General features: G+C 40.8%; 6 protein-coding genes across 8 annotated transcripts; 2 read left to right on the top strand and 4 right to left on the bottom strand.

Moving 5' to 3' along the window:
* Window positions 1-16: 16 nt before the first annotated feature.
* On the bottom strand, window positions 17-3307 carry LOC134183950 (chitinase domain-containing protein 1-like). Of its 2 annotated transcripts, none has more exons than XM_062651541.1 (14): window positions 3115-3307; window positions 2890-3042; window positions 1880-1965; window positions 1758-1804; window positions 1651-1695; window positions 1207-1313; window positions 1087-1148; window positions 930-1022; window positions 784-870; window positions 559-692; window positions 472-487; window positions 321-398; window positions 216-258; window positions 17-154 (listed from the first exon to the last, which is right to left on the bottom strand). In XM_062651541.1, the coding sequence occupies exons 1-14, from the start codon at window positions 3220-3222 to the stop codon at window positions 56-58; spliced, it is 1158 nt and encodes a 385-aa protein (XP_062507525.1). In that variant the 5' UTR covers window positions 3223-3307; the 3' UTR covers window positions 17-55. The 2 variants fall into 2 exon arrangements, with proteins under 2 accessions (XP_062507525.1, XP_062507524.1); XM_062651540.1 differs by having other exon boundaries at window positions 472-505; window positions 3115-3247.
* Window positions 3308-3348: 41 nt separating this feature from the next.
* Window positions 3349-11966, bottom strand: LOC134183949 (DNA topoisomerase 3-alpha-like). Its single transcript, XM_062651539.1, has 35 exons — window positions 11877-11966; window positions 11753-11812; window positions 11222-11295; window positions 11066-11141; window positions 10906-11014; window positions 10775-10826; window positions 10250-10341; window positions 10098-10178; window positions 10003-10043; window positions 9892-9940; window positions 9784-9829; window positions 9665-9719; window positions 9188-9262; window positions 9031-9113; window positions 8857-8954; window positions 8683-8792; window positions 8289-8348; window positions 8185-8235; window positions 7930-8004; window positions 7817-7867; window positions 7679-7757; window positions 7379-7492; window positions 7243-7312; window positions 7146-7174; window positions 7035-7093; window positions 6912-6975; window positions 5514-5604; window positions 5352-5451; window positions 5209-5288; window positions 4965-5068; window positions 4612-4903; window positions 4262-4552; window positions 3911-4201; window positions 3551-3831; window positions 3349-3486 (listed from the first exon to the last, which is right to left on the bottom strand). The coding sequence occupies exons 1-35, from the start codon at window positions 11964-11966 to the stop codon at window positions 3452-3454; spliced, it is 3408 nt and encodes a 1135-aa protein (XP_062507523.1). The 3' UTR covers window positions 3349-3451.
* An 858-nt stretch (window positions 11967-12824) lies between these two features.
* Window positions 12825-14721, bottom strand: LOC134184188 (arylsulfatase G-like). The gene has a single exon (XM_062651812.1). The coding sequence runs from the start codon at window positions 14580-14582 to the stop codon at window positions 13158-13160; it is 1425 nt and encodes a 474-aa protein (XP_062507796.1). The 5' UTR covers window positions 14583-14721; the 3' UTR covers window positions 12825-13157.
* Window positions 14722-20865: 6144 nt separating this feature from the next.
* LOC134184163 (uncharacterized) lies at window positions 20866-22146 on the top strand. Its single transcript, XM_062651778.1, has one exon. The coding sequence runs from the start codon at window positions 20873-20875 to the stop codon at window positions 22037-22039; it is 1167 nt and encodes a 388-aa protein (XP_062507762.1). The 5' UTR covers window positions 20866-20872; the 3' UTR covers window positions 22040-22146.
* Window positions 22147-22369: 223 nt separating this feature from the next.
* On the top strand, window positions 22370-23820 carry LOC134184165 (ras-related protein Rab-7L1-like). The gene is made up of 6 exons (XM_062651782.1): window positions 22370-22573; window positions 22646-22701; window positions 22765-22780; window positions 22892-23073; window positions 23133-23251; window positions 23527-23820. Exons 1-6 carry the CDS (start codon window positions 22432-22434, stop codon window positions 23660-23662), a joined length of 651 nt encoding a protein of 216 aa, XP_062507766.1. The 5' UTR covers window positions 22370-22431; the 3' UTR covers window positions 23663-23820.
* LOC134184164 (uncharacterized) lies at window positions 23666-25939 on the bottom strand. 2 transcript variants are annotated; one of them, XM_062651780.1, is made up of 9 exons: window positions 25857-25939; window positions 25567-25790; window positions 25030-25092; window positions 24863-24968; window positions 24673-24788; window positions 24250-24341; window positions 24097-24182; window positions 23997-24033; window positions 23666-23941 (listed from the first exon to the last, which is right to left on the bottom strand). In XM_062651780.1, the coding sequence occupies exons 1-9, from the start codon at window positions 25896-25898 to the stop codon at window positions 23847-23849; spliced, it is 861 nt and encodes a 286-aa protein (XP_062507764.1). In that variant the 5' UTR covers window positions 25899-25939; the 3' UTR covers window positions 23666-23846. The 2 variants fall into 2 exon arrangements, with proteins under 2 accessions (XP_062507764.1, XP_062507765.1); XM_062651781.1 differs by lacking the exon at window positions 24250-24341 and having other exon boundaries at window positions 24097-24139.
* Window positions 25940-26068: the final 129 nt, after the last annotated feature.

Here is a 26068-nt window from a genome sequence, read left to right as displayed (position 1 = left end):
CAGATTGAGTGGTAGATGTAGATTGTACTGATTATCATATGTCTATACTTTAGTATCACAACAAGTCATAAAAATAGTCTAATCCTTGACCAATTTCCCATATTGAGAGTCCCGTACCCATTTCTTGAGCTAGATTAATGCGCAGTTGAATTGACTGCAATAGCATAAAAGCAAAAATTGAAGATGCAGATTTTGGAAGTAACTCAACTCTTTACCTTTAACGTTGGAAAGTATACTTGATGAGAAAAACCACCAGACCTGTGAAAATGCAAGTTGGAACAGCTGCAGCACAGACTGTTTATATTACATGCAGACAGTACTTATATTCAAAATAATGCTCCAAACTCTCTGAATCCCATTTCAACTTTGGTTTATGCTGCTTTAGCAGTTCAATGTATCTATGTTAATTAACAAGTATATTGAATATTTAATTGATAGGTGACCTTGCAAGAAACTACCAATCACAATTACCTATTGCCGATGATAGCTGCATTAACAAACAGGTCTGTTAGACAACTGACACGTTGAATCAACCATATTTTTAAGTTAAAGGCATACCTTCTGGTCCGCTGCTGTAGTCATACCCATAAAAATTTAACCCAAGAAGGATCTTCTGTCGAAGTGGTCCAGCTGTAGGTACAAGCTTTTCTACGCATTGTCTCATCCATTGAATAGGTGCATTAGGACCAGGACTATACATATAGGAAATTTTATTTAATAGTATGGGCAGGTATCCAACATGCAGCTAACACAGTTGAATTTATTATCTAATGCCTTCCTTACCCACTGGATGAGAAGTCATACGTCATTAAGCTGAAACCATCAACAACTGGAGCCAACCGGTCAAAATCTTCAGCATCAATGAATGGCCTACAAGACAATCAGAATGAAGCATTGCAAGTCAAGAGGGCTAGCATGGTTGTTCTTACATTCGTCCAATTGGTGGTGGGATAACAAGGATAAGTTTGAGATTATTAGCATGAAAGTTCTGTGCCACATATGACAATAGTTGAGACATTTCACTATGAGTAGTCATGGACAGTCAGGTGTTTCAAAACAGTATGTGTATATTCATTTATAACTCACAGTCTAGCTTGACCTCCTAGCTGACTCCACACTTCCATCACAACACCATCGAAATTGTTCATCTGGATTGCACTGTTAACTACATCAAGACTTCAAAACAGAAGAAGTTTGTGTCCCGACCTTACAAAAGCCTGTAATCACAGAGGTGAGTTCCTGTACTGCAGCTTCACTAGAAAGTAGAGCTTGGTAATCATGCCCTGACCATTGATCAAATAATAGTCTTGGCACTGTAAACAAAATTTTCGTTGAAATTTAGCAAATGTTTTAGCAAGCTTTTGGTGTGAGTTCAAAACTGCATGAAGTGTAACTATAACATGTATGCATGCATAAATAGCTGGAAGTGAACTGCAGTACGTGATCAATAGGATAAATGACACATACAGTATCATGGCTTGTAGATCCCAAGTCTGTGTACCCCAGCCTAGCCCCTAGATGGAACTGCATCAGAGTGACCTGATGTGATGGGAAAATGCATCAATCGCAATAGTAATGTGTGAAAAACATACCCATACATATATGTTTGTACATGTAGTTAGACAAACACAAGCCACCATGTATTCTTACATATGTGCACTGAACTTCCAGATTTCTTTACATCATTGACCCATTCTGCATGCTCAGAAAGTCGCACATTCAACTATTCCGCTATTCATATCCTAAGCATCTGTTACCTAAATCAATGTCATGTCCACCCTCAATGCCAAATGAGCCATCTTTTCTGCAACATCATCATCACATCAACTTAAGAAACATCCACCAACTGTATAGATATATACAAATATTCTGCATCTACCTTCGTTTCAGTTGCAGCCATACAGGAGACACTGTAGTAAACTTACCACCAAACGTCTTTGCCACATTATAACCATGGCCATTCCACTAGCAAAATTTAACAATTAATAGATAGCGATCGTGTTTGTAAAGTATCAAAGTCGAATTACTGCCTAAAAAATTTAGGCAAATGCTATTTGTTTCATGATATGTATAAACACCAAATATATTTATATTTATTATATTTTATTATATTTATTATATTTTATTATATCTATTATACTTTATTATATTTATTATATTTTATTATATTTATTATATTTATTATATTTTATTGTATTTATTATATTTTATTATATTTATTATATTTTATTATATTTATTATATTTATTATATTTTATTATATTTATTATACTTTATTATATTTATTATATTTTATTATATTTATTATATTTATTATATTTTATTATATTTATTATACTTTATTATATTTTATTATATTTATTATATTTTATTGTATTTATTATATTTTATTATATTTATTATACTTTATTATATTTATTATATTTATTATATTTTATTATATTTATTATATTTTATTATATTTATTATACTTTATTATATTTTATTATATTTATTATATTTTATTGTATTTATTATATTTTATTATATTTATTATACTTTATTATATTTATTATATTTTATTATATTTATTATACTTTATTATATTTATTATATTTTATTATATTTTATTATAATAAAACCAAAAACTCAAGAGCACTAAACAGTAATCTTCAAACAGTGCAATCTAAATGAAGAAACTTGCAAAGAGCAGAAAAACAAGCAGCTAGAGTCCAACAGAACGTTTGATTTTGCCACAAAATTCTGGATACTAATTTGCATGTGTTTTTTTCACACAACAAAAATTTAATTAATTATGACTCATCAGAAATTTATAACTCCTGAGAGACAAAGATTGTCTGATTACGAAAATGTTAACTAAACAGCTACTAACGTTTGTTTACCACTAACCGGCGTGACGTAGGCCAAAAGTTCTCCGTTGAAATTTCGAATATTTGTTCCGTCTTCAAAATAGCGCTGATATTCGTTCAGTATGTCTTTGTATTTTGCCTTATCAGTAACCAACTTGCGCTCAATAACCGACTTCTTTGCTAAAGTCACTTCCTAAGCAAAAATATAGCGTTGGCGTCCTAAGGACCATGACAATTGCCTACAAATTAATTAATTGGTTCACACCGAAATGATTGGCTTTTCTGTTTTCTGTTTCTTCTTATTGCTCTTTGACAAAGTGCCGTTTGCTGAGATAACTAAGGCCATAAACAAGACAACGAACGCCAACTTCATTTCTCTAGATTGTACAGTAGCAATATCAACGACAACTCACGTGACCTCCCTATTGTATTTACCTAGCAATCTGACACGTTCATTTTAGAAAAAACCGAATTCACTTGAAACAAATATTATGACATATTATATAGACAGCTACATATATCGCAAAAACAAACTAGTCACAGGCTCAAGGGGCTCCTATTTGCAAGTTGTGTGAATTAGAAACAAATTCCACTGTTCTGTTTCACTGCAGACGAGGACATGTTCGTCGGTCATGACCTACATGAACCAAGCAATGAAAGCACCCTACTTATGAACAACATCCTATTAACATGGCACTGACCTATTTGTTGGCAATTACTACATTTTCGTTTTTGAACTGTATTTGGTCCACCAAACCAACAATCGTTCTCGTCCTGATAAAATTTCCTTCCTTTTTGTTTCACCTTCTTCCTCTTGGAATCAGACCACGTGGAGCCTGAATTATCAGACAAACTAGTGTTCCAAGTTGAAGGGCCCTGTTGTGCATCAGCCCAGATGAAGAAATCACAGCGACTCTCCTGAGGCTTCATACAAACAAAGAAGTCTCGTCCTTGATTGGGTCCTGCTTTACGAGTTGTCCTCCTACACACAACGAAGTGCATACATTCACTACAATGATGACCATAAATGCAAAAGCAACTCCATTAAATACTTTGCTGACCTTACTGCAGGCTGTCCACAGCTGCATACTACTGCATTTTCACTATCATCAGTTCTGCTGTTGCTCTGTTGCATGGAACCTGTTGGCTGTGATGATGATTGAACAGAGAAAAGAGAACCACTGCTTCTGTCACTTGAGTTTCCATACAAAGTTCCACCAAATGAGGAGCTCTGATTTGACACAGCAGCCGCAGCTTGTTCTGAATCAGCCCACAAAAAGAAGTTACAAGACCTGTTTTCACAACAAAAGAAATCTCGTCCCTGATTAGGGCCACTTTTGTGTGTTGTCCTTCTACAGCAGCAATCACAAAGTTAGGAGTACAACTAACTAAGTTCACAATAAACAGACTACCGAGCTGCTAGCTGTCCACAGTCACACATCACTGTAGGAAATGTACGAGAACCCGCAGCCATTACGTCATTACACTGTGACCGAGCTACTGTATCTTTGTGTACAAATGGTCTATCACCAACTGGATGTTGAGACATCAGATTTCCACTGCTGAAGCCGCCAGTGAATGGACTACTTACTCCAGTTGATGTGTTTGGTTCTGAGTCAACCCATGTAAAGTAGTTGCAGCGACTGTTGACACAACAGAAAAAATCACGACCTTGATTTGGACCTGCCTTTCGAGTTGTTTTCCTACAAAAACACAATCCCAAAGAAACTAACTCTATACAAGATTGTAGCTAATATTTGACCTAGCTGCTGGTGTTCCACAGCTACACACAATAGCACTATCAGAGCACAAACGACTGTTGGTACCAGCAGAGCTCTGATGTAAACCTCCATCAGAATGAAAAGCTAAATTGCTACCAGTAGAAGTTCCTAATCCCTGTGACATGTTTCTACTCGAAGAGAAACCGCTGCTATTACAACCAAAAGGAGAATATGCATCTCTGTTATTCTGAGACTGTCCATGTTGAAGTGATCTGCTGTTCAAACATCGTTGATGTTGTTGAGAAATGGGCACAAATGGTTGACTTTCTTGATCTTTTATGTAAGAGGCAAAACTGAGCATTACAACAGATGAACTAGGGTCATCAGCACTTACCAGATGCAGCTATGCTGGCATGTTCTCTAGTATTGGTTCTTACTCTCACATCAAGAGCTTGTACAATAGTTTGATCACATCCACCAACACAGACGAGATACTCTCTACGAAAGATGCTTTCACCGCTTCTATTGTCTTTTCACAACTTGGCTGTCTGTATGTCTCTGTCTTTCTGTCTGACTGTTTGTCTGTCTGACCGTCTGTTTGCTGCTACGTGATTCTACTAACTAGCATGTATTCTCACCCATCTTCTTGAACTATATGAGGTGGCAAAGTACCACGCCTGCATTTCAAACGAACCTTAACCACAGGCGCAGGCTGACACTAGAGCAGTCAAACACTAACTTATTTGTAAGAAAAGATGACAACAAGTAAAGCAAAAATAACCCTAGAGCAAACATCTTCAGTGACGGCCACACTTGTAACAGATGTTGAAAAAAAAGCACATGCCCGACACGAAGGGTAGCCAGCACAGCCAATGAAATATCTGAGCAAGAAAATTTGACTGTACAAGAAATGCAACAACCAAAGAGCAAAGTGTTGAGCAACCGTCCATCTCTTGAAATACGCAGCAACATGTCCGCATCATTACAAGCTGGACAGTGTCTCACAACTGGATCTCCTGTAGTGATAGTAACTTCTAATAAGTAAGAAACAAATAGTTAATGCATTCAACTTTGATTGCAATGGCAATACAGCGGTAACTGGAGTCATATAGTTCTGAACAGTCTAGACAAATAAGTACTACTAGTAAGTGTTTCAAACATTGAAAACAGTTGACTAAGAAATGCACAGAACATGAAAGCAATAAGATTCAGCAATTTTGCAAAGCATCAAACAAGCAATAAGAGTTAGTAATTTTCCATAGTAGACATCGTTTAGGCAACAATGATGCTAATTATCATATATTAGCAGAGGTCCGTTGGTTCGTGGACTTCAAAAGGGATCCCTCTAAATGTCAACTTGAACAACTGAAAGGTGTGTTTGCATTGTGGTGTGGAATACAGTCTTCATGCATGGTTTCGTGGTGATTGGCCCTGCAGTTTTGGCGTGATTAATGTTGTACAGACAGATTTACATAAATCAGACTTATATAGATAGAGAAAAAGAGATCACATTCTCCATGACTCATAAGTAGCTCATATATGGCTGGTTAAACATTGATTGGCCTCATTGTCTTATTAATTGTAACTCTGTAATAATGAAAAACTGTTCAAGATGCTGTCAACTATATCACATATACGTGACTGTGACTTCACATGTACAACAAGAGACACGGTGACACCACACAATGCGTGGCTACCGTTCCAGCTACATTGGCACACTCAAGCATCTCTAAAGTCTCACAGAATAGATCTTACTCCTCTGTTTCTTCTTTCTCTGCTCTCTAGCTGCCATGTCACATTCTGTCTAGCTCTCCCTCTACTATGACTGTTTCACGTACCCTCTCTTCTATGCCGTAAAATGCCAAAATCATACCAGCCTGTTTGATTTCACTCAAACTAAACTAGCTAGATCTAGCTGTAAATTATTTGCTGTCAATCTATTATGTTCACTGTCAATCATCATGTTGCCTCCACACTCAACAGCTGCATGATACGGCTTGTGGCAACAATACCCTCTTTGACTATTACCACAAATCCCACAGTCTGATTTAGTCTCGAGTAGCCAGACCCTCTCCGCCTACAGTCTTCCTAGAGTATGACGCTGTGGGGGAAGGGTCTGGCTACACGAGACTAAGTCTGAAGTTCTAGACATATTCTAGACAGACCTAGTGTGACGTATTTGATTCGACAACTGGCTAGGCCACTTTAAATGTATTCGAACTAAACACACACACACACACACACACACACACACACACACACACACACACACACACACACGCACGCACGCACACACGCATACACAATACTCAGGCCTGAACATCACTATAACATGATATACCATCCTGAGGCACATCAGCTGGTTCTCCAAAGAACTCAAGAAGCGCTTCATCCAGACGATGTGCCTAAATGCACCAAAACTGTTTCCAAAAACAGCTAAGAAACAATACAACAAGCACTAAACCTGTTCACAGGCCCTTTTGAAGACATCTTTGTACTTATCAATATGAAGAGGCAAAACATCTGAAACACGACAATCACACTATAGATACACACAAACTATTGGTTTCAATACCTTCTTTTCTCTTCACTCCATTGCATATACTATCACATCAAATAACACAATAACTATGGAAATTAAGGCAACAAGTTACAATGAGATGTATTCTTACTGCTTCAAATCTGCTTCCAGTTCAGCTCGCAAGTGTGGTTTAGACATTTGGAATCCCATGGCATCATATCCTACAGCATTAATAAAATATGACAACATTACAACCACATAACTTGTACGTTATCACAGTTTAGTACCATTGACTAGACCCAGACCAAGTTGAGCTGGAAGAAATGAGCCGTCATTTGTGCAACCAACATACTCTCGTAGTTTGATGGTCTCAATGTGCTCAGCATGTGTAGCATCAGTACCTTCCAAAATAATTCCAATTGTTACACTATATTCACCACGTATTCTACTATAAAGTTGTCAAGACAACAGTTCTCAACATTCAAGTAATGTAAATACAAAATTCAATATACTGTAGTATTCTGACTCAATAATATTGCATAATCTCCTAGCTAATATTACTGCACGTAAGAATGAGTGATAACAACCTATTCCATGCTTTTCCATCAAAGCAATGAGATCAGCTTCTTGCAGTGGATGAGGTGGAGATGTTTCACCCTCCACCATCTGCAAAATTAAATCACACATATCTACATCAGGGAGAAGCTGAATGCAACCAACAAAACCTCAAGCTGTGTAGGCTGAAAGGTCTGTCCTTGTTGAAACACAGGTATAGTCTGAAAACAAGATAACAAAACAAAAAATGAAAGATGAAGCACTATGCTTATGGCATACATACCTTGTCAGACCATCTATCATAGGGATAGACATCAAGATAATTCCTGGCTGTTATCATCAGTCCCTGAGCTGTAAACTGTCAAAACAGCAAAGTCGCAAAATGTGCCACATAAAGATTTAAAATGTCAGTCCACAATTGAGATTTAAATACATGCAATAAACTAATCATAATAAATTGCAAAAATTAATGTCAACAAAAAAGCAGGAGACAACACACCAGCAAGCACTGCATAACACACATTACAACATTACCCACCCGTTCTCCTGCTATTTCAATTTCTACTGTTGTTTCCTGGCCATGAGCATCCTAACAAAACTTAGCTAATTACTTTGCTCTCCAGTGTCAGTCGCACAGCTCACCTTCGAACAACAAGCAAGGAAATGTCTTGCAACCAGTTCGTAGATTCTCTGTTCATTTCCCTGTGAAACAAACAAGTCAACAGAAGCACACCATTGCCCATTACAGCAACATAATTCAAACAATTATAACCGCTTTGTTTTAATCTAGTATAGCCTGTGTTTTAACATGTATGTTTGGTGAGACTGAGAGCATCATCACATCAAATTGACTGTGAATGAATGGCTGTCACTGCACATATATAGTTAATTATTAAAGTAATACCGGTCATTTATGTAATTATCTGTGAACTCCCATTGTAATGTAAATACATCATTCACTCAGACCATTGTTTCCTTCAGTAATAATGTCTTGAGTTCGTGACAATGAATGCGTGCAGCAGTAAATCACAAATACCTGCAAGTGATTTGTATGTTTGGTTGGATGAATAGGAGGATGAGCGTTGTCAGTCTTGTGGCCATTCCGAGGTGTAGCTCCTCCATGTGCCAATATCTCCGAAGCAAACGCTACATAAATAAATAAACACATTTCTACACAGAAACTAAATTAAATCTAGCAAATAGTAGTTACCTCCCCAGTGCTGGTCTTGTGTCTGCTCTTGTATAATAGAATTTAAATCCATAGATGAAGGAAACATGTTTGTTTCTGTGCGTGGGTAACTAATGAGACTATGGAAAACCACCTCAGTTTCTAGCAGGTTTTGTATGTAGCTGTGTTTGATGAATTAACAGCTTTAGAACATACCCTTGAGTGTAGAGTTTCTCTGCTATTCGCATTGTTTCTTTGGCATTGATGTGAAGTTTTCTTGATGAAAGTTTTTCGAGTTCCTGAAATCACATTACTGATCATGTGACATACTGTCTGTGTCACATGCATGATACATATGTACATCAATACTGACCACTGTCTCAAGTGCTTGTGGTCTCCACTTGCTTTTGTGTCTGCTACTTATAGAGAGTACATGAGCTGTTGGATTCTACACATAAGACATAGACGAATGCGCTCACAAGATATTACATCTTAAAAGAGAAACATGAACAGAAATCCAGCAGTTTGTAGTAGTTCCTGACACCATACATGTACAGTAATTCCTTGTCAACAAGCTAGCTGTGGTGTGTGTATGTGTGTGTGTGTGTGTGTGTGTGTGTGTGTGTGTGTGTGTGTGTGTGTGTGTGTGTGTGTGTGTGTGTGTATGTATGTGAACTGACCCCAAACTCTTATTGTCATTCCAAAATTGTACCTCCTGCTAATCAAGAGTGTAAACACAAAAACTCTCTCATATAAGTTAACACAACTGTCTGCATGTTAAATTCTGCTGCTAATTAAATTCTCAATCACAGTTGGATCAATTTCATAGCAGCAAGCACTAGCAGCTCACCTCAAGACACATGTCATAAAGTATCTGGCAAGCTAGTTTCCGAAAGACACGAACTCTGTAATACATAAATTAACCCTTTCATATGAGATTTCATACTAACACTTAATGCTAAAGTTAACCTTTTCCAATGAAACATTACCACATCTTCAGTTGTCTCATAAGTCACTATCAACAGTGCTTTGCTTACAATTACATCTAACCATAAAAATTGCCTTGGATATTCACACCTTTGATCTTGTGAAATGATTCTGGAACAAAATCTTCGATTTGTTTAAACTGTATAATGTGATACACAAACAATCAGCTGCAGCTTTACAAAATTCATTCTATGTCTTTACTCTCTCAGTGACGAAACCAAGAGTTGGAAACTGACACGAACCTGCCCACAACCGATGTCATCACAAATATAAACACTGATACCAAACCATCTAACCATAACTGATGAGCTTGTCTTCTAAAGCCTCGGGAAACTTCTTCTTCAAATAAAGTGTTTGAAATCGAGTAAATGCAGCACCTAACAATATCATCCAATCAAAATCAATTAATGACATGGTGCATTATTCAAAACGTAAATGTCTAGTCTACCTATTCTCAAGTCTAGTTCTTGCCTTACATCTACTGCATCAACAACATGTAGATCAATGACGTCCAGGTGCTGACAGGCTCTGTAGATAGATCTAAAATGAGAAACAAACTTGATGAAATGCACCAGACTGATACAACTGCTAGTTCTGATGTTAACCATGTATTTATGATAATTTGACATCAAGAAGAGTGGTCTGCACTGACAACTGTGTGATATATACTTCGATTTTACTCATTAATCACCAACACTACAATCTCTTCCTTCTTCAATACCCTCTATTACATTCACTTTTAGTTAGGGTTGATTGTAATTGTGCTTGTACGACAGACTGGTGCTATAAACCAGTGAATTGTGAACACAACACAAATGCAAACGTAGCGTTTGAGTTGCTGGTCACATAAATCTTACATACACATAATTAGAAATAAAAGACAATAATTACAATACCAAATAATACTTTAGATCTGGATTGTCTTTAGAAAGGTCAAAATAATCATTTATGTATCATTTATCAGTCATCGTACTGTGGTGTTATTTCTGAGAATCGAGCTCTGTGGACATCGAGTCGAGAGTTGACTAAAAAGCACCAACGATCATTACAACAGATAATAACATAAGTTATTACAACAGATAGTAACATAAGTTATAAACTAACCAGTGCAGCAGACTTCCATAATCTCATAAGCAATCGATTCGCCTTCTCTGTCACCATCAGTCCATAAAATCAATACATCACTCATTGTAGCCTCTTCTTCAAGAGTCGCCTGAATTGAAGTTATTGAGTTCTACGTTGTCAGCTAATAATAAAAGCCCACCTTGATAGGCAAATAGTTTTCCAAACAGTATTTTTCTATTCTAGCAGTAAAAAGAGCGACTGGAGAGCAAGATTTCCTGTTGATTATAATCACAAAAATGTCGTGGCTTCAATATGTTCATTGTTACTTCAGGACATCTGCATGTGACTTAATTACCAACTCTTGTACATGGTAGTAAACTCGTTGTTCATCAGATGCCCCGACACTGAAGTCATCACCATCTGACAGTTCTGAAAAAGACAACGGTTTTGAGTATATAAATTCAACAGATGCGGCATTCACCAAGTTGTTATAAATCTGAGATGCAATGTACATTAATTAATTAAATTACAGGTATACAATTAACAAAAAAATGTAAGTGTCATTCTGTCCAAATTTTGACTACAATTTATACGTAATTACAAAATCAAAATCAAATAAAATAAAATAAACTATTAAAAGATTTATAAATAAATTGTCTATTACACTGAAACCTTACTCATTATAATTTACAAGCAGCGGTTAGAGAATTGACTAACTTTAAATTAATCTATTCTACTGCACTGTGAATCATCAATCAAACAAATTCTGACGTCATTAGACTATATAATTCATTTCTACGTTAAATTATTAATTGAGAAGTTTAGATTCAACCCATTGACTTCAAATTTCATTGCACAGTCTATTTGCCATCAATCGTGAACTAACGTTTCCGAACAAGTCAAATGGAAACTCGTAGATTTTGTTGTACTTCGATCTTCCTTCCCTCTGCTCATTCACACGTTACTGTTACCAGAACGACACTTTCCACCGACCTGTCAATTTATCAAACCTTACGACATGATCCTCTAGACATTACCCGTGCTATTTCCTTCGCTGCATCATTTTTTTCGGCAACATTTAGCACACGAAGTCGTCTCATCCCGCCTAACATTTGGGCATGCGCGGGGACGCACGCAGATAAATTATGTCCATGAGTGTGGCACGCCGTTTATGTTTTCGGTTGTGCTCTTCGACAGCCAGAAAAGGACCGATTCCGTTTTCTCAGACACCTGCCAAAGATTTGTCAGTCAGAGATTCACTTGGCATTTCAGCCCAGCAGAAATTTGCCAGACGGTTGCCTTATCATCTACTTCTCTCTACTGGACTCTTCTTCGTCATTATATACTTTGGTTTCGTCAGAGAAGAAAAGGAGTCTAACCAAGGACTGCAGAAATTGACAGAGAAAATTCCTTTTTTGGAACAGCTGGTAGCTCAAGCAGACAATGATCAGACAGATTCGTCGGAGATAGAAAGTAATGCTAAACTTATGCAAAGTAGTTAAAAGTAAAAATGGAAATATATACAAAACATAAGTATTTCTAACTTCGATCAGTACTATAGAATAGTAACGCATGTCAGTGACAGTCAAAGCAGTCAATATACTTCGGCCTATCAAGTGCATGGAATTGTCAGCAAGGAACTGCTGTTTTGTCTGATTTGTAGTTGTCACAGTTGTGTTCTCTGTGGAGACATTCTCTTGAATTTGAACCAGTTGCTATAGCAATTGAAATTCAGGTTCATAGAATCATGATTGTAATGGTATCATAGCTTGTGGCAGTAAACAGGATTATAAAGAAACCATTGTTCAAGCTTACTCAATCACTTTGCTACAGGAAAAGCTTCTGTAGCCAGATAGATTGATCTATGACAGATGAACCAAGGATCGATCCTTCTCACAGGTTCCCCTAACAGAAGTAGTGGAAAGTATTTGCTATTATTGTGTTCTCTCAGTAGGTGAAGACCACTGTTTGAGTACGAAATATATTTACAGCCTCATCTGAACAGAATGTTGTTGATGTCAACAGAACTGTAATTATGAGCATGATGCCGTTAAAGTGAGACCATTGAGCAATGTTGGCAGTACAACTTGATAGTTGTATTATGTAAGAGTGTGTGTCACTTCGATTTTAGCTCCCATTAATTAACTAAAATATTTAGATGTGCGGTACCTGTTACATAAAATTATTATTTATCATGCACTTAGTGTTGAAGACCGGTAGTCAAATCTGATTCTGCTCTGAAGTTTCAGTGCTTGACTTGTTGTAGACTGATGAAATGTGATAATGTACAGTTAGTTTTCACAACGACAAACAACATGGTGTATGTTGCAACAAGGACGAAATCTGTCGTCTTGGCTGTAGCTTGTAACTGAAATGTTGTCATTCTTAATACTCTCATGCAAATAGTGCAAATGGTGTAAAACTTGCTGGAGGATTTTCACTTGTGGTTCGATAGACACATTCAATGGCTTACTTTCTCCTGGGTCGTCCCTCAAGTTGAACATGAGGGGTGGATCGTGCCTCACAGGTGGTGGTGCAATACTGTTACAAGCAGCTGAACCACCTGTTTGGTACATAACTTTGTAATCCCCAAATCGTATGGTATCAATAGCTCCTGCTATGCCAGAAGCATCGTTGGGATGAAACAGGATCGAGTGTCCACTGTCAGATCCATTAAATAGAACATGAGAAATGTCTATTCCATCAAAGAGTCGATTTTTAGGCAATGGCACCTTCAAGATATTTGCGATTGTTGGAAGAACATCAAGAGTGCTAGCAAGAGCATTAGAAACTCGTGGTGCAATCACACCAGGCCAATAAACGATACCAGGTACTCTGTGTCCCCCTTCCCATGTTGTCTGCTTTGCACTACTACCACCAGTTGTCTTCTTTTCCCAGAGACCTTTATATGGGCCGACAAGTCCATGGTACTGACATTTTGATTCCCACGGTCCATTATCGCTTGTAAACCAGATCAAAGTGTTGCCTTCCTGCCCATTGTCCTTCACAGCCTGTACAATGGCACCAACAGATGCATCGAGTTCCAGCAATGTATCGGCAAAGACAGTCTTCCGTTCCGAAGCATTGGTATATTTAATATCATGACTCAATGGGACATGAGTGTGAGCAAAGGCAACATATAGAAAGAAGGGCCTGCTGCTTTGATTGTTTATAAATTCCACAGCCAATTTCACATATTGGTTAGTCAGTGTAGCCAAATCAACTGGTTGTTGAATTATTCTTGTGTCTTTATACAATGGAACAGAATCATTCGAACCAGTGTCACAGTCACCAATAGGCAAACCTTCATCTCTTGACAAGAACCCCGTAGCAGTAGGACAACGGCTGCACATGGGCCAGTCATAGCCTGGATTGTCAGTACAGCCCATATCATTGCTGTAAGGGAGACCATAGTAGAAATCAAACCCTCTGTATGTAGGGAGGCATCGCCCGTTAGTTCCCAAATGCCATTTCCCAATCATACCTGTTGAGTAATTGACGGCTTTGAGCATTTCGGCTATGGTAGTCTCATTACGAGGCAGACCAAACTCCGCCTTGACATCAAAGTTTCTCACAACTCCAGTACGTAAGCCTAGTCGACCTGTCAGCAGCGCTGCTCTTGATGGTGTGCATACCGACGCTCCCACGTGAAAGTCGGTCAACCTTAGTCCATTGCGCGCAAGGCTGTCGATATGTGGCGTTTCTTTTGTTTCCATACAGTTGGCCCCCACATCTCCCCAGCCAAAGTCATCGGCTAGCAGTAGTACGATGTTGGGGCGTGTTTTCCATATCTGTGTATCGCACTGAGACCAGAGGAATGGTGACGCAAGAAACAAAGCAACACATTGCCATAACCCGCCCATTTTAGTGGTTGTTATGAGTGTAGGAAGTGACGTATCATCAACACACACACTCGGCACCCACAGGGAAAGGTTTGCGTAAAAAAATTAAAAAAATATGCACCGGGTTCTCTCTCGAGGGGTCGACCCCCTCATAAAATTTCTTGATGGCGCAAACGTAGCCTCGAATTTCCAGACCAGAGAGCGCGCGAAGCGCGCGAACTCTCGCTTCGCGCGCTCTCTGGTCTGGAAGTTCGAGGCTAACGCAAACGTAGCCTCGTACCCAGGCCCTCTTGCGCGCCCGGAGAAGAGGGCCTGGTACACGTTGTATTCGCATGCGCGCATAAATTAGAAGGAAATCGTGGTAATATATGCACGCATGCGGAACCGACATTGTTTAGAATCTCGAGCCGATAATGTCGCGCGCAATGAGACCCAATTTGGCAAATGGTGAAGGCAGAGCTTCTGGTTTTGATAGGGCGTTGCACTACGCTCTAGGCAAGCTTAATGTAGAGCTGAAGGAGCAGTAGCGTGTTGTCGTAGAGCACATCTGCAACGGAAACGACGTGTTCGTCTGGCTTCCTACAGGATACGGTAAATCGCTGTGCTATCAACTTATACCGTCTAGGGTTGACTGTAAGCTAGGGAAACGTGGTGAAGAAGATTGTGGATATGTCGTCATTGTCGTGTCTTCTCTAGTATCGCTGATGACAGAACAAGTCAAAGATTGCGTGAACGCGGAGTTTCACTTGACCTGTGGTCTAGATCTAGGGCTTCGTCACTACTGAACACGGAAGCTGTTTCACTGTCGATTGAGCGCGACATTATCGGCTCGAGATTCTAAACAATGTCGTTTCCGCATGCGTGCATGCATTACCACGATTTCCTTCTAATTTATGCGCGCATGCGAATACAACGTGTACCAGGCCCTCTTCTTCGGGCGCGCAAGAGGGCCTGGGTACGAGGCTACGTTTGCGTTAGCCTCGTACCCAGGCCCTCTTGCGCGCCCGGAGAAGAGGGCCTGGTACACGTTGTATTCGCATGCGCGCATAAATTAGAAGGAAATCGTGGTAATGTTGAACGCATGCGGAACCGACGTTGTTTAGAATCTCGAGCCGATAATGTCGCGCGCAATGAGATCCAATTTGGCAAATGGTGGATGAAGGCAGAGCTTCTGGTTTTGATATGGTGTTGCACTACGCTCTAGGCAAGCTTAAGCTGTGTACTGTAGAGCTGAAGGAGCAGCAGCGTGTTGTCGTAGAACACATCTACAACGGAAACGACGTCTGCAGCTGGCTTCCTACAGGATACGGTAAATCGCTGTGCTATCAACATACACCGTATAGGGTTGACTGTAAGCTAGAGAAATGTGGTGAAGAAGATTGTGGATATGTCGTCATTGTCACGATCGTGTCTCCTATAGTATTGCTGATGATAGAACAAGTCAAAGATTACGCGAACTCGGAGTTTCACTTGACCTTGGGTCTAGATCTAGGGCTTCATCACTACTGAACACGGATGCTGTTTCACTGTCGATTGCGCGCGACATTATCGGCTCGAGATTCTAAACAACGTCGGTTCCGCATGCGTGCATATATTACCACGATTTCCTTCTAATTTATGCGCGCATGCGAATACAACGTGTACCAGGCCCTCTTCTCCGGGCGCGCAAGAGGGCCTGGGTACGAGGCTAACGCAAACGTAGCCTCGTACCCAGGCCCTCTTGCGCGCCCGGAGAAGAGAGCCTGGTACACGTTGTATTCGCATGCGCGCATAAATTAGAAGGAAATCGTGGTAATGCATGCACGCATGCGGAATCGACGTTGTTTAGAATCTCGAGCCGATAATGTCGCGCGCAATCGACAGCTTCTGTGTGAGTAGTGATGAAGCCCTAGATCTAGACCCAGAACTAAACTATTGACCTTGTTTATTATGGCAGTTGTTTGGAGTGTCGCGTTTGTCTTTCCGCCATGTCTACTCGTACTGCAGTCTGTCAGGTTGTCTACAGTGTTTGCGTACCGAGAAGGACTGCAGAAGAAGTTTCAGCTTATTTTGGGGATTTCTATCTCTATGACAGACGCTCTTCCACAACAGATCTGCCAGCGCTGTGACACGACAATGACGCGTACGCGTACGACCTATCCACAATCTTCTTCACCACATTTCCCTAACTTACAGTCAACCATAAACGGTCTATGTTGATAGCACAGCGATTTACCGTATCCTGTAGGAAGCCAGACGAATTGGAACACGTCGCGATCGTTTCCGTTGTAGATGTGCTTTACGACAACACGCTGCTGCTCCTTCAGCTCTACATTACACAGCCTAATTAAGCTTGCCTAGAGCGTAGTGCAAAGCCATATCAAAACCAGAAGCTCTGCCTTCATCCACCATTTGCCAAATTAGGTCTCATTGCGCGCGACATTATCGGCTTGAGATTCTAAACAACGTCGATTCCGCATGCGTGCATTCATTACCACGATTTCCTTCTAATTTCTGCGCGCATGCGAATACAACGTGTACCAGGCTCTCTTCTCCGGGCGCGCAAGAGGGCCTGGGTACGAGGCTAACGCAAACGCTACACATTCCAGTTCATTCGAACACACGCCCACACCAGTCCTGTGTAGACTGTATGCATCGTCGTCCTTCGCAAAGCTTCGAGCAATCGAATATCTCTTGCCGACGGAACTTACTCTTCTAGCGCTTTCGTTTCTCTCCAAATTCTGATTGCATTTGCACCAAATCCAACCTACACGTTTTCTGCAGCAAGCGCTACACGGGGAGTGTGTCGATTTCTATCGAAACAAGCGAGAACAGTAAGATTCGAATTCATCAGCACATTCGGGACCTCGCAACAAAGATTGCACGTGACGTGTCCACAACCCTATCTTTACACTACAGTATCTTGCCCGTACGAAGGACGGGCCATGTATATATATATATATATATACAAGCTCCAACGCCCGGCTTCGCCCGGGGGACAACACATGCCAGGTGCTTCTCCTTTCCACTTCATAGTGCCGCAGTTGACACACACGTTTGTCATAGAGCCAATACAACACGGAAGTGGAGAAAAGACAGGTTGCCTTTATAGGTAGAGATTATAGCATTAATGATAGACAGACAGACAGGCGGACAGACAGTTGTGATGTCTTCCTCTACCCATATTGTCTATTCCTCTTTACCAACATTGTTATCATGGATTGTACACATCTTTACCTCGCTAGGCGTCTTCTATGGTGGCCATGCACTTTGTGATGTCCATCCATGTTATCCGGGAGACAGACAGAGTGTTCAGTTTTTTGCTTTTTAGTTGTCATTGTAATGTAGTGTATGGTGCTTTGCTTAATTTGATTTAGCCTGTAATAGTTCTGATTTATGAAAATATAATACCATTGACAGACAGACAGACAGACAGACAGAAAAACAGGTCGCCTTTATAGGTAGAGATTATAGCAGAAAGTATCTAAAAATGCGTTTGATGCTTGGAGAGGCAGAGGGGGTGTAGCCAGGTCACGTACAGTTTGTATAGAGAACCGTTTACTGTCACTAATTAGCCGTGGTGTAAGTGCTTTTACCGTTTAGTAGCAGCCAGACAGAATTCTCATTCATAGTTGTATCCCGTACAATTGCCGTTTCTAGAGCCCGCTGATTTTTGGATTAACGATTGGGTGAAACCATTTCAACTTGGACGTTGCTGCCGTTGCGAGGAACAGGTGTATCGAACTTGGCATCTATTCGACACGTGTCCAGTTTCAAAAAATCCCGTTGATTGGATTATTGATCCCGTTGAAGCCATTTCGACAGTCCCGTTGCGGAGAACAGGTCTATCGAACCTGGCATCTATAATTTCGACGTGAATCCCGGAACGTGCAAGTCAAGTGCAATACTTACCCGGATAATCCGTTCCCCGTATATAACGAATGCCGACTCGTCATTTCGACAGTCCCGCTGAACGTCGTCTGTTCGAAGACGTTGCTGGCGTTTTGGGGAACAGGTGCATCAAACACGGCAGCTCCGTATCTAACGAAGTCACGACGCCTACCGACTGTCGTCATTTCGACGGTCCCTCTGAACGTCGTCTCTTCGAAGACGTTGCTGGCGTTTCGGGGAACAGGTGCATCAAACACGGCAGCTCTTCGACGGTCGCAGACTGGCAAACGACTGTGTGCGTATTTTTTCGAGACCCGGATATCAGCAAGAATATCTTCCTTTTCCCGACGTCGCCGGCAATAGACGACACGCTCGGCGCGTACCGTCCGACGTCGGGAACGGGCAGTCTAAATTCGGTGGAGACACGATGCGCCGTTCCGGAGATATTCGCGCGCGAGCGGAAGCGAGCGCGATCGGCGGGAAACGGCGTCGTCGTGGGAGAAGTCAGGAAGACGACCGCGGTCTGACTTTCGACCTGAATGAATTCGGCGTGCGCGAGCGAAATTCGGCCGTGATCGGACTCGCCGTCTTCGAGAGACGCTCGTACGTACGGGCACACAGACAGACAGACAGACAGACACACAGACACCTCTCCTTTATATATAGAGACAAGCTCCAACGCCCGGCTTCGCCCGGGGGACAACACATGCCAGGTGCTTCTCCTTTCCACTTCATAGTGCCGCAGTTGACACACACGTTTGTCATAGAGCCAATACAACACGGAAGTGGAGAAAAGACAGGTCGCCTTTATAGGTAGAGATTATAGCATTAATGACAGACAGACAGACAGACAGACAGACAGACAGTTGTGATGTCTTCCTCTACCCATATTGTCTACTCCTCTTTACCAACATTGTCATCATGGATTGTACACATATTTACCTCGCGTCAGGCTAGGCGTCTTCTATGGTGGCCATGCACTTTGTGATGTCCATCCATGTTATCCGGGAGACAGACAGAGTGTTCAGTTTTTTGCTTTTTAGTTGTCATTGTAATGTAGTGTATCGTGCTTTGCTTAATTTGATTTAGCCTGTAATAGTTCTGATTTATGAAAATATAATACCATTGACAGACAGACAGACAGACAGACAGAAAAACAGGTCGCCTTTATAGGTAGAGATTATAGCAGAAAGTATCTAAAAATGCGTTTGATGCTTGGAGAGGCAGAGGGGGTGTAGCCAGGTCACGTACAGTTTGTATAGAGAACCGTTTACTGTCACTAATTAGCCGTGGTGTAAGTGCTGTTACCGTTTAAATAGTAGCAGCCAGACAGAATTCTCATTCATAGTTATATCCGTACAATTGCCGTTTCTAGAGCCCGCTGATTTTTGGATTAACGATTGGGTGAAACCATTTCGACTTGGACGTTGCTGCCGTTGCGAGGAACAGGTGTATCGAACTTGGCATCTATTCGACACGTGTCCAGTTTCAAAAAATCCCGTTGATTGGATTATTGATCCCGTTGAAGCCATTTCGACAGTCCCGTTGCGGAGAACAGGTGTATCGAACCTGGCATCTATAATTTCGACGTGAATCCCGGAACGTGCAAGTCACGTGCAATACTTACCCGGATAATCCGTTCCCCGTATATAACGAATGCCGACTCTCGTCATTTCGACAGTCCCGCTGAACGTCGTCTGTTCGAAGACGTTGCTGGCGTTTCGGGGAAGAGGTGCATCAAACACGGCAGCTCCGTATCTAACGAAGTCACGACGCGTACCGACTGTCGTCATTTCGACGGTCCCGCTGAACGTCGTCTCTTCGAAGACGTTGCTGGCGTTTCGGGGAACAGGTGCATCAAACACGGCAGCTCTTCGACGGTCGCAGACTGGCAAACGACTGTGTGCGTATTTTTTCGAGACCCGGATATCAGCAAGAATATCTTCCTTTTCCCGACGTCGCCGGCAATAGACGACACGCTCGGCGCGTACCGTCCGACGTCGGGAACGGGCAGTCTAAATTCGGTGGAGACACGATGCGCCGTTCCGGAGATATTCGCGCGCGAGCGGAAGCGAGCGCGATCGGCGGGAAACGGCGTCGTCGTGGGAGAAGTCAGGAAGACGACCGCGGTCTGACTTTCGACCTGAATGAATTCGGCGTGCGCGAGCGAAATTCGGCCGAGATCGGACTCGCCGTCTTCGAGAGACGCTCGTACGTACGGGCACACAGACAGACAGACAGACAGACACACACACAGACACCTCTCCTTTATATATAGAGATATATATATATATATGCGCCTCCACGTGTGTTGTTGTCTTCGTCTTTCGTTGAGTGAACAAGAGAAACAGCGGTCGTCATCTCTCCAGGTTGCGCCATTGTGGCTTTTGCCACTCTGGCTGATTGCGTCAGTCCTCATCCACGTGAAGGGATCCCATTGGGGGAATGAACGCTATTCGTTTCTTCGGCCGTCTGTGATGTTTCTGCTGTCTTACTCATTCTTCTTGTGTCATCTGGTCTTCCTTCTCGTCACTTCTCTGCTGGACAACATGGTCGGTCAGGAGTCTGATGTTTGCCGCACCTACACCCTGCTCTTTCAGCATTTCGCGCTCTTCAGGTTTCTTCGACTCTCTATGGTGTTCCCGTTGTCTTATTCATGCTTCTTGTGTCATCTCGTCTTCCTTCTTCTCCTCACTTCTCTGTTGGACAACATGGTTGGTCAAGAGTTTGATGTTTGCCGCACCTTCACCCTGCTCTTTCAGCATTTCGCGCTCTTCAGGTTTCTTCGGCTCTCTATGGTGTTCCCGTTGTCTTATTCATGCTTCTTGTGTCATCTCGTCTTCCTTCTTCTCCTCACTTCTCTGTTGGACAACATGGTTGGTCAAGAGTTTGATGTTTGCCGCACCTTCACCCTGCTCTTTCAGCATTTCGCGCTCTTCAGGTTTCTTCGGCTCTCTATGGTGTTCCCGTTGTCTTATTCATGCTTCTTGTGTCATCTCGTCTTCCTTCTTCTCCTCACTTCTCTGTTGGACAACATGGTTGGTCAAGAGTTTGATGTTTGCCGCACCTTCACCCTGCTCTTTCAGCATTTCGCGCTCTTCAGGTTTCTTCGGCTCTCTATGATGTTCCCGTTGTCTTATTCATGTCGCCTTGTCTTTATTTTCTCCTCTTCCCTGCTGGACAACATGGTCATTCGGGAGTCTGATGTATGCCGCACCTTCACCCTGCTCTTTGAGCACTCAGCGCTCATCGTGTCTATTCGTCTGCCTGTGCTGCTGCCACAATGTCCTCTACTCCTGATTTGTTTTCTCATCATCGCACTTTCTACTTCCTTCTCTATAAATCTTTATAACTCATGTATTTCTGTCGTCTTTGGACCAGTAGTGCACTTGTTTGACATATCCAGTAATAATACTTGTCTTTCATGTATGTTTTTTGTTTGTCCCATATGGGACATTTAGTTATAATATATATATACATATGTATATATATATATATATATATATATACGGCTCTGGTTAGCTACCTCTAGCCAACTAACACAAACTAAACACAGTTTCTAGTCCTTACTCGTTTTTTAGTTTCATTTCTGCTGTAGAGAAGTTAGCAACTGCACACATGCATGACTTCTACTATACGAAACTAAAAAAAGCCTAGCTCCTGTAGTGATTAATATTCAGTCGCTGTGATGTATGAATCATTTGTATCATTTAGCTTACAGTGTTCCATTTTGAGCAATGCCTAGAGAAAAGAAAGAAAAACACCAAACGAAAGACACTGCGCAATGCATCCGGGCGTCTGGGTTGACTGGGCATGCCTGCTCTATGTACAAAGATACTGTGTATTGTCTAGGATGAGTGATGCTCCACGTCGATTCCGTCCCGGCAAAGAGTACAAGGTCATTCTCGTTGGCGACCCTTGTGTTGGGAAGACTGCTTTCGTTCGACGTTTCGTCGCGAACCAGTTTGACCCAAGTTACAAAGCAACACTGGGTGGTATGCAAATGCATGATGAACATGTGCAGTAGCTGTGTACCGACTGTCAGTCTGATGGAAGTTGTTTGTCAGTGGAGTATTCCTCGAAAGTTGTTGAGATATCTCGTGACCTGCAAGTCAAAGTAAACGTGAGTCACACCTTGTACAAGAGCTAGACTGCTTGTTTGACTTAATTGCCTGATTTTTTGCAGTTGTGGGATGTTGTAGGTAAGAGCTACTTGTCAGCACGCTTTTGTCAAACGTTGTTATTAATTAAACAAGCTTTGAGAAAAAGTACTAAATTGTATGGTTGACCTGTCTTGTTTGTATGTTAAATAGGACAGGAGCGTTTCCGTGCAATGACCAGAGCGTTCTACAAGGGTGCCTGTGGGGCATTCGTTCTGTTTGATGTTACAGATGAGGAGACATTTGGACAGGTGGTGACATGGAAGAAAGACATTGATGAGAAAGTCTCTCTACCTAGTGGACGTCCGATACCCTGTCTTTTATTAGCAAATAAGGTTCTAGCCTAATGTTGTTGCCACGACCAGAGTTCCAATAACAGCAATGTTTGTCTTAGATTGACCTAGAAGCAAAAGTGTCGGATGACACACTGCAGCAATTTGCAGAGGATCACAAGTTTTTTGCACATGTCAAGACGTCTGTCAAGAAAAATACAAACATTGAAGTAGCTGTAAGGTCAGTCCACAAGCCCAAGTAGTGACTGCAGGAAAAATCATGTCAGGAAATGATTATATAAGAGATAATGATGCAATAGTTGTGTCATTAATAGTTTAGTTGGTTTTCTGGCAATGTTTGAATTAAAGGTACTTACTGAGTTGTGATGGCACTTTTATTAATTAGTCAATAGATTAATTAACTACTTATAAATTTTGGGCTTTATTTTAGAGGTTTAAGGTTACCTATGGACTAAAGCAGTGTTTATACATGTACTGTTTATGACTCTGTTGCAGTATTTTGATCAAAGAGATGCTACGATTAGACAAAGAAGGGTTCATGAGAGATGCCAAGAAACCCGAAGGATCAGAGTCGACGATAATGCTGACAAGTAACCCTAGTGAGTCAACATCAATCAGCTGTCCATGCTGATGCATTCAATTGTTTTGAAAATTGCCTAGCATCTATTTAAATAAATTAAATTTAACCTTGTACTAACCTACCATAAAAACTGTTTTATCGTGTACAGTAAGTCTGTTATACTGTTGCATCTATCTACAGTACATAGACAACTGGTTTTATCCTATATATTTTGTTGTGTTCCCGGAAATTCCTGTTAGTGCTGCCATCCCATAGCATGACCATCCTCCATTTGTGGCTCCAGAAATCCCCGGAATTCTAAACCATCTGCCGTCCAACGTGCACCATAACCTATTAACAATGTTCCAGAATTTGATGCAACAGCTCTTTGATTCTAGTTTCATACCTTCACTGGATCGAACCTCGACCACCTTAATATCATGCTATTCATAGACAGATCATGATATATAAAGAAGTTGATAAAGCAAGTATTTCTTGTTTCTCACTGGTAGTATATGGACATTGATCCACGATGCATCTTCAAGAATTCTAGTTACAACAGACAAAGCATATTCATTCTTGTCGTCTTCCTCTGCACATTCAAGGCATCTTAAATTAAGCTAATGGTATGGGAATGAAACGATTTTAAACTTGCTTACTGCCAGTTGAACAGCCCCACCAGTTACATGAACTATCTCGATGACAATGTTTAGCGAGAGCACGAGCTCCTACTGTCAGTTTTGCTTTCTCACTAAATAGACATTTAATTAACGAAGTGTTACCCAACATACCACATGCACTATAATGTCCTTGTGTTGAATATTACTGTACTTTGTATATTTTAATACTCAACCTATTGAAGCCCTGAGCCCTACGAAATATTTATTCCAAAAACTAAATTTCAATAATTTCAGATGCTGTCTAGCAAGGTAATTCTTTGTAACGCAAGCAGTATCCATTTTGCTATTCTTGCTACAAACATGCTGCCATTGCCATTAAAATTTAGATTGTAGAGATTTAATATATGATAGAATAACAAATACTTGCACTGTTTTACAAACGAATCAATTTCACTCTCTTACTTGTTCTGAGCAGTGAATGTCTTAAGCAGTTGTGATTTTGATGGTGGAAGCATGTCAACACTACCAGCAGTTTGTCTAATACTGAGCGTATCCAAAACACCACGATCACCAAGCATCTACAGTGGATAACTGACATACAGTATGCACAAACGAATTGCATACCAGAAACATTGCCTAAAGCTGTTCTTACCAAAAGTATTTCATACACTCTTTCTTGCTGAGCATTCTTTGATAAAGAAGGCCATAATGACCGAATCTTGTCAAGAAAATGCATGATCGACTCATTTCTCAATATTCTGAAATTAAGTACACGTGGTTATTACTGTTACAAGAAAATGCAGCAATACAAATCTTCACCTCTCCTCTACTGGTGTCTCCTTCAGAAGATGCATTTGTTGTAGTCTTAAATATGGACATATCCTTAGAAAATTGAAGATGATGTTAGCATTCTGTACTATTCGAATTATCACTATATGTAAATTTTCTGCAACCCCCCCAAGGCATCACAACCTAAGACATTTTCAGGAGCTGGGATTTGACTACACAGTTGCTGCTGTCATGCAACAGTTGAGATAAGTGTATTAGTTGCTGATGAAGTTAAAAGTTTAAAAGTACACAATCCTCACCTAGCTGCTAGAGAAGTCTTGTGATCGATCAAGCTAAACTGAATAATTATAAGCCATAATATCAAAAAATAGTATATAGTGGTTTTCTTGAATTGCTAGTCTACTATCAATTAGTATAGCATCAATTCACAGTTGAATCTACTACAATAATTATTGTAGCTAATAATATATACATTTTACTTAGAAATGCCGAAAACGTCAACTATTGCTCAAATAGGGTCTAACAGCAGACCTCCAAATCAATTTATTGAAGTTGCTTTTGACTTACCCTGACTCCAGCCAACAACTTAAATTGTCAGCAAGATGAACAAACATCGGCTTCTCAAAATACCCTGAAGAAACTTCTTGTTTTTGCATGGGAAAATCATCGCCAAGCTTAAGTACATCCCGTCCTTCTGTATCCAAGAGCCCTACACAAATTTCCCGTGACAACTGGAGCTTTTTGAACGGTTCTGTGCGGGAATCGATTTCGCTAACAAGTTTCCTCAAAACCTATGATAGATATCACTCATTCTGGCAAATGGATATGCACTGACTGATGGTGCTCTAACTATAAACCTGAAACACAAGTGGTCGCAGGTTGTACTCCATGTTCACCATTGCAGAAAATCACCAGCATGAACTTCGAACGTGCTCGTACGCACGCGCGTTGCACTGCAACTTAAAATTGAGCATGCGCACTTCAATTATTGTGGCTAAACCTAAAATTTGTCAAAATTGTAGTATTGTGGAAACGGTTTTGGGCAATTGTCGTTGACTGCTATTCTACA

Source organism: Corticium candelabrum, chromosome 9 (genome assembly GCF_963422355.1).
Source record: "Corticium candelabrum chromosome 9, ooCorCand1.1, whole genome shotgun sequence".
Lineage (NCBI taxonomy): Eukaryota > Metazoa > Porifera > Homoscleromorpha > Homosclerophorida > Plakinidae > Corticium > Corticium candelabrum.
This window is presented reverse-complemented; position numbering and strand designations above follow the sequence as displayed.

Bases quoted from the DNA above. Each gene is read 5' to 3' on its own strand.
- LOC134183950 (XM_062651540.1), bottom strand. From the start codon at position 3,222: ATGAAGTTGGCGTTCGTTGTCTTGTTTATGGCCTTAGTTATCTCAGCA. The intron at 3,043-3,114 runs GTGTGAACCAAT...ATTTTTGCTTAG, and splicing joins CAGAAAAGCCAATCATTTCG to GAAGTGACTTTAGCAAAGAA. The intron at 1,149-1,206 runs GTCGGGACACAA...AGTGCAATCCAG, and splicing joins TGATTACAGGCTTTTGTAAG to ATGAACAATTTCGATGGTGT.
- LOC134183949 (XM_062651539.1), bottom strand. From the start codon at position 11,966: ATGAGACGACTTCGTGTGCTAAATGTTGCCGAAAAAAATGATGCAGCG. The intron at 11,015-11,065 runs GTGGGCTTTTAT...ACTTCAATTCAG, and splicing joins AAAACTATTTGCCTATCAAG to GCGACTCTTGAAGAAGAGGC. The intron at 8,349-8,682 runs GTATTTGTGATT...TTTGTTTCACAG, and splicing joins AACATACAAATCACTTGCAG to GGAAATGAACAGAGAATCTA.
- LOC134184165 (XM_062651782.1), top strand. From the start codon at position 22,432: ATGAGTGATGCTCCACGTCGATTCCGTCCCGGCAAAGAGTACAAGGTC. The intron at 23,074-23,132 runs GTTCTAGCCTAA...TGTTTGTCTTAG, and splicing joins GTCTTTTATTAGCAAATAAG to ATTGACCTAGAAGCAAAAGT. The intron at 23,252-23,526 runs GTCAGTCCACAA...ACTCTGTTGCAG, and splicing joins AACATTGAAGTAGCTGTAAG to TATTTTGATCAAAGAGATGC.
- LOC134184163 (XM_062651778.1), top strand. From the start codon at position 20,873: ATGCGCCTCCACGTGTGTTGTTGTCTTCGTCTTTCGTTGAGTGAACAA.
- LOC134184188 (XM_062651812.1), bottom strand. From the start codon at position 14,582: ATGGAAACAAAAGAAACGCCACATATCGACAGCCTTGCGCGCAATGGA.
- LOC134184164 (XM_062651780.1), bottom strand. From the start codon at position 25,898: ATGGTGAACATGGAGTACAACCTGCGACCACTTGTGTTTCAG. The intron at 25,791-25,856 runs GTTTATAGTTAG...TATCTATCATAG, and splicing joins TGCGACCACTTGTGTTTCAG to GTTTTGAGGAAACTTGTTAG. The intron at 25,093-25,566 runs GTAAGTCAAAAG...CAATTTTCTAAG, and splicing joins AGTTGTTGGCTGGAGTCAGG to GATATGTCCATATTTAAGAC.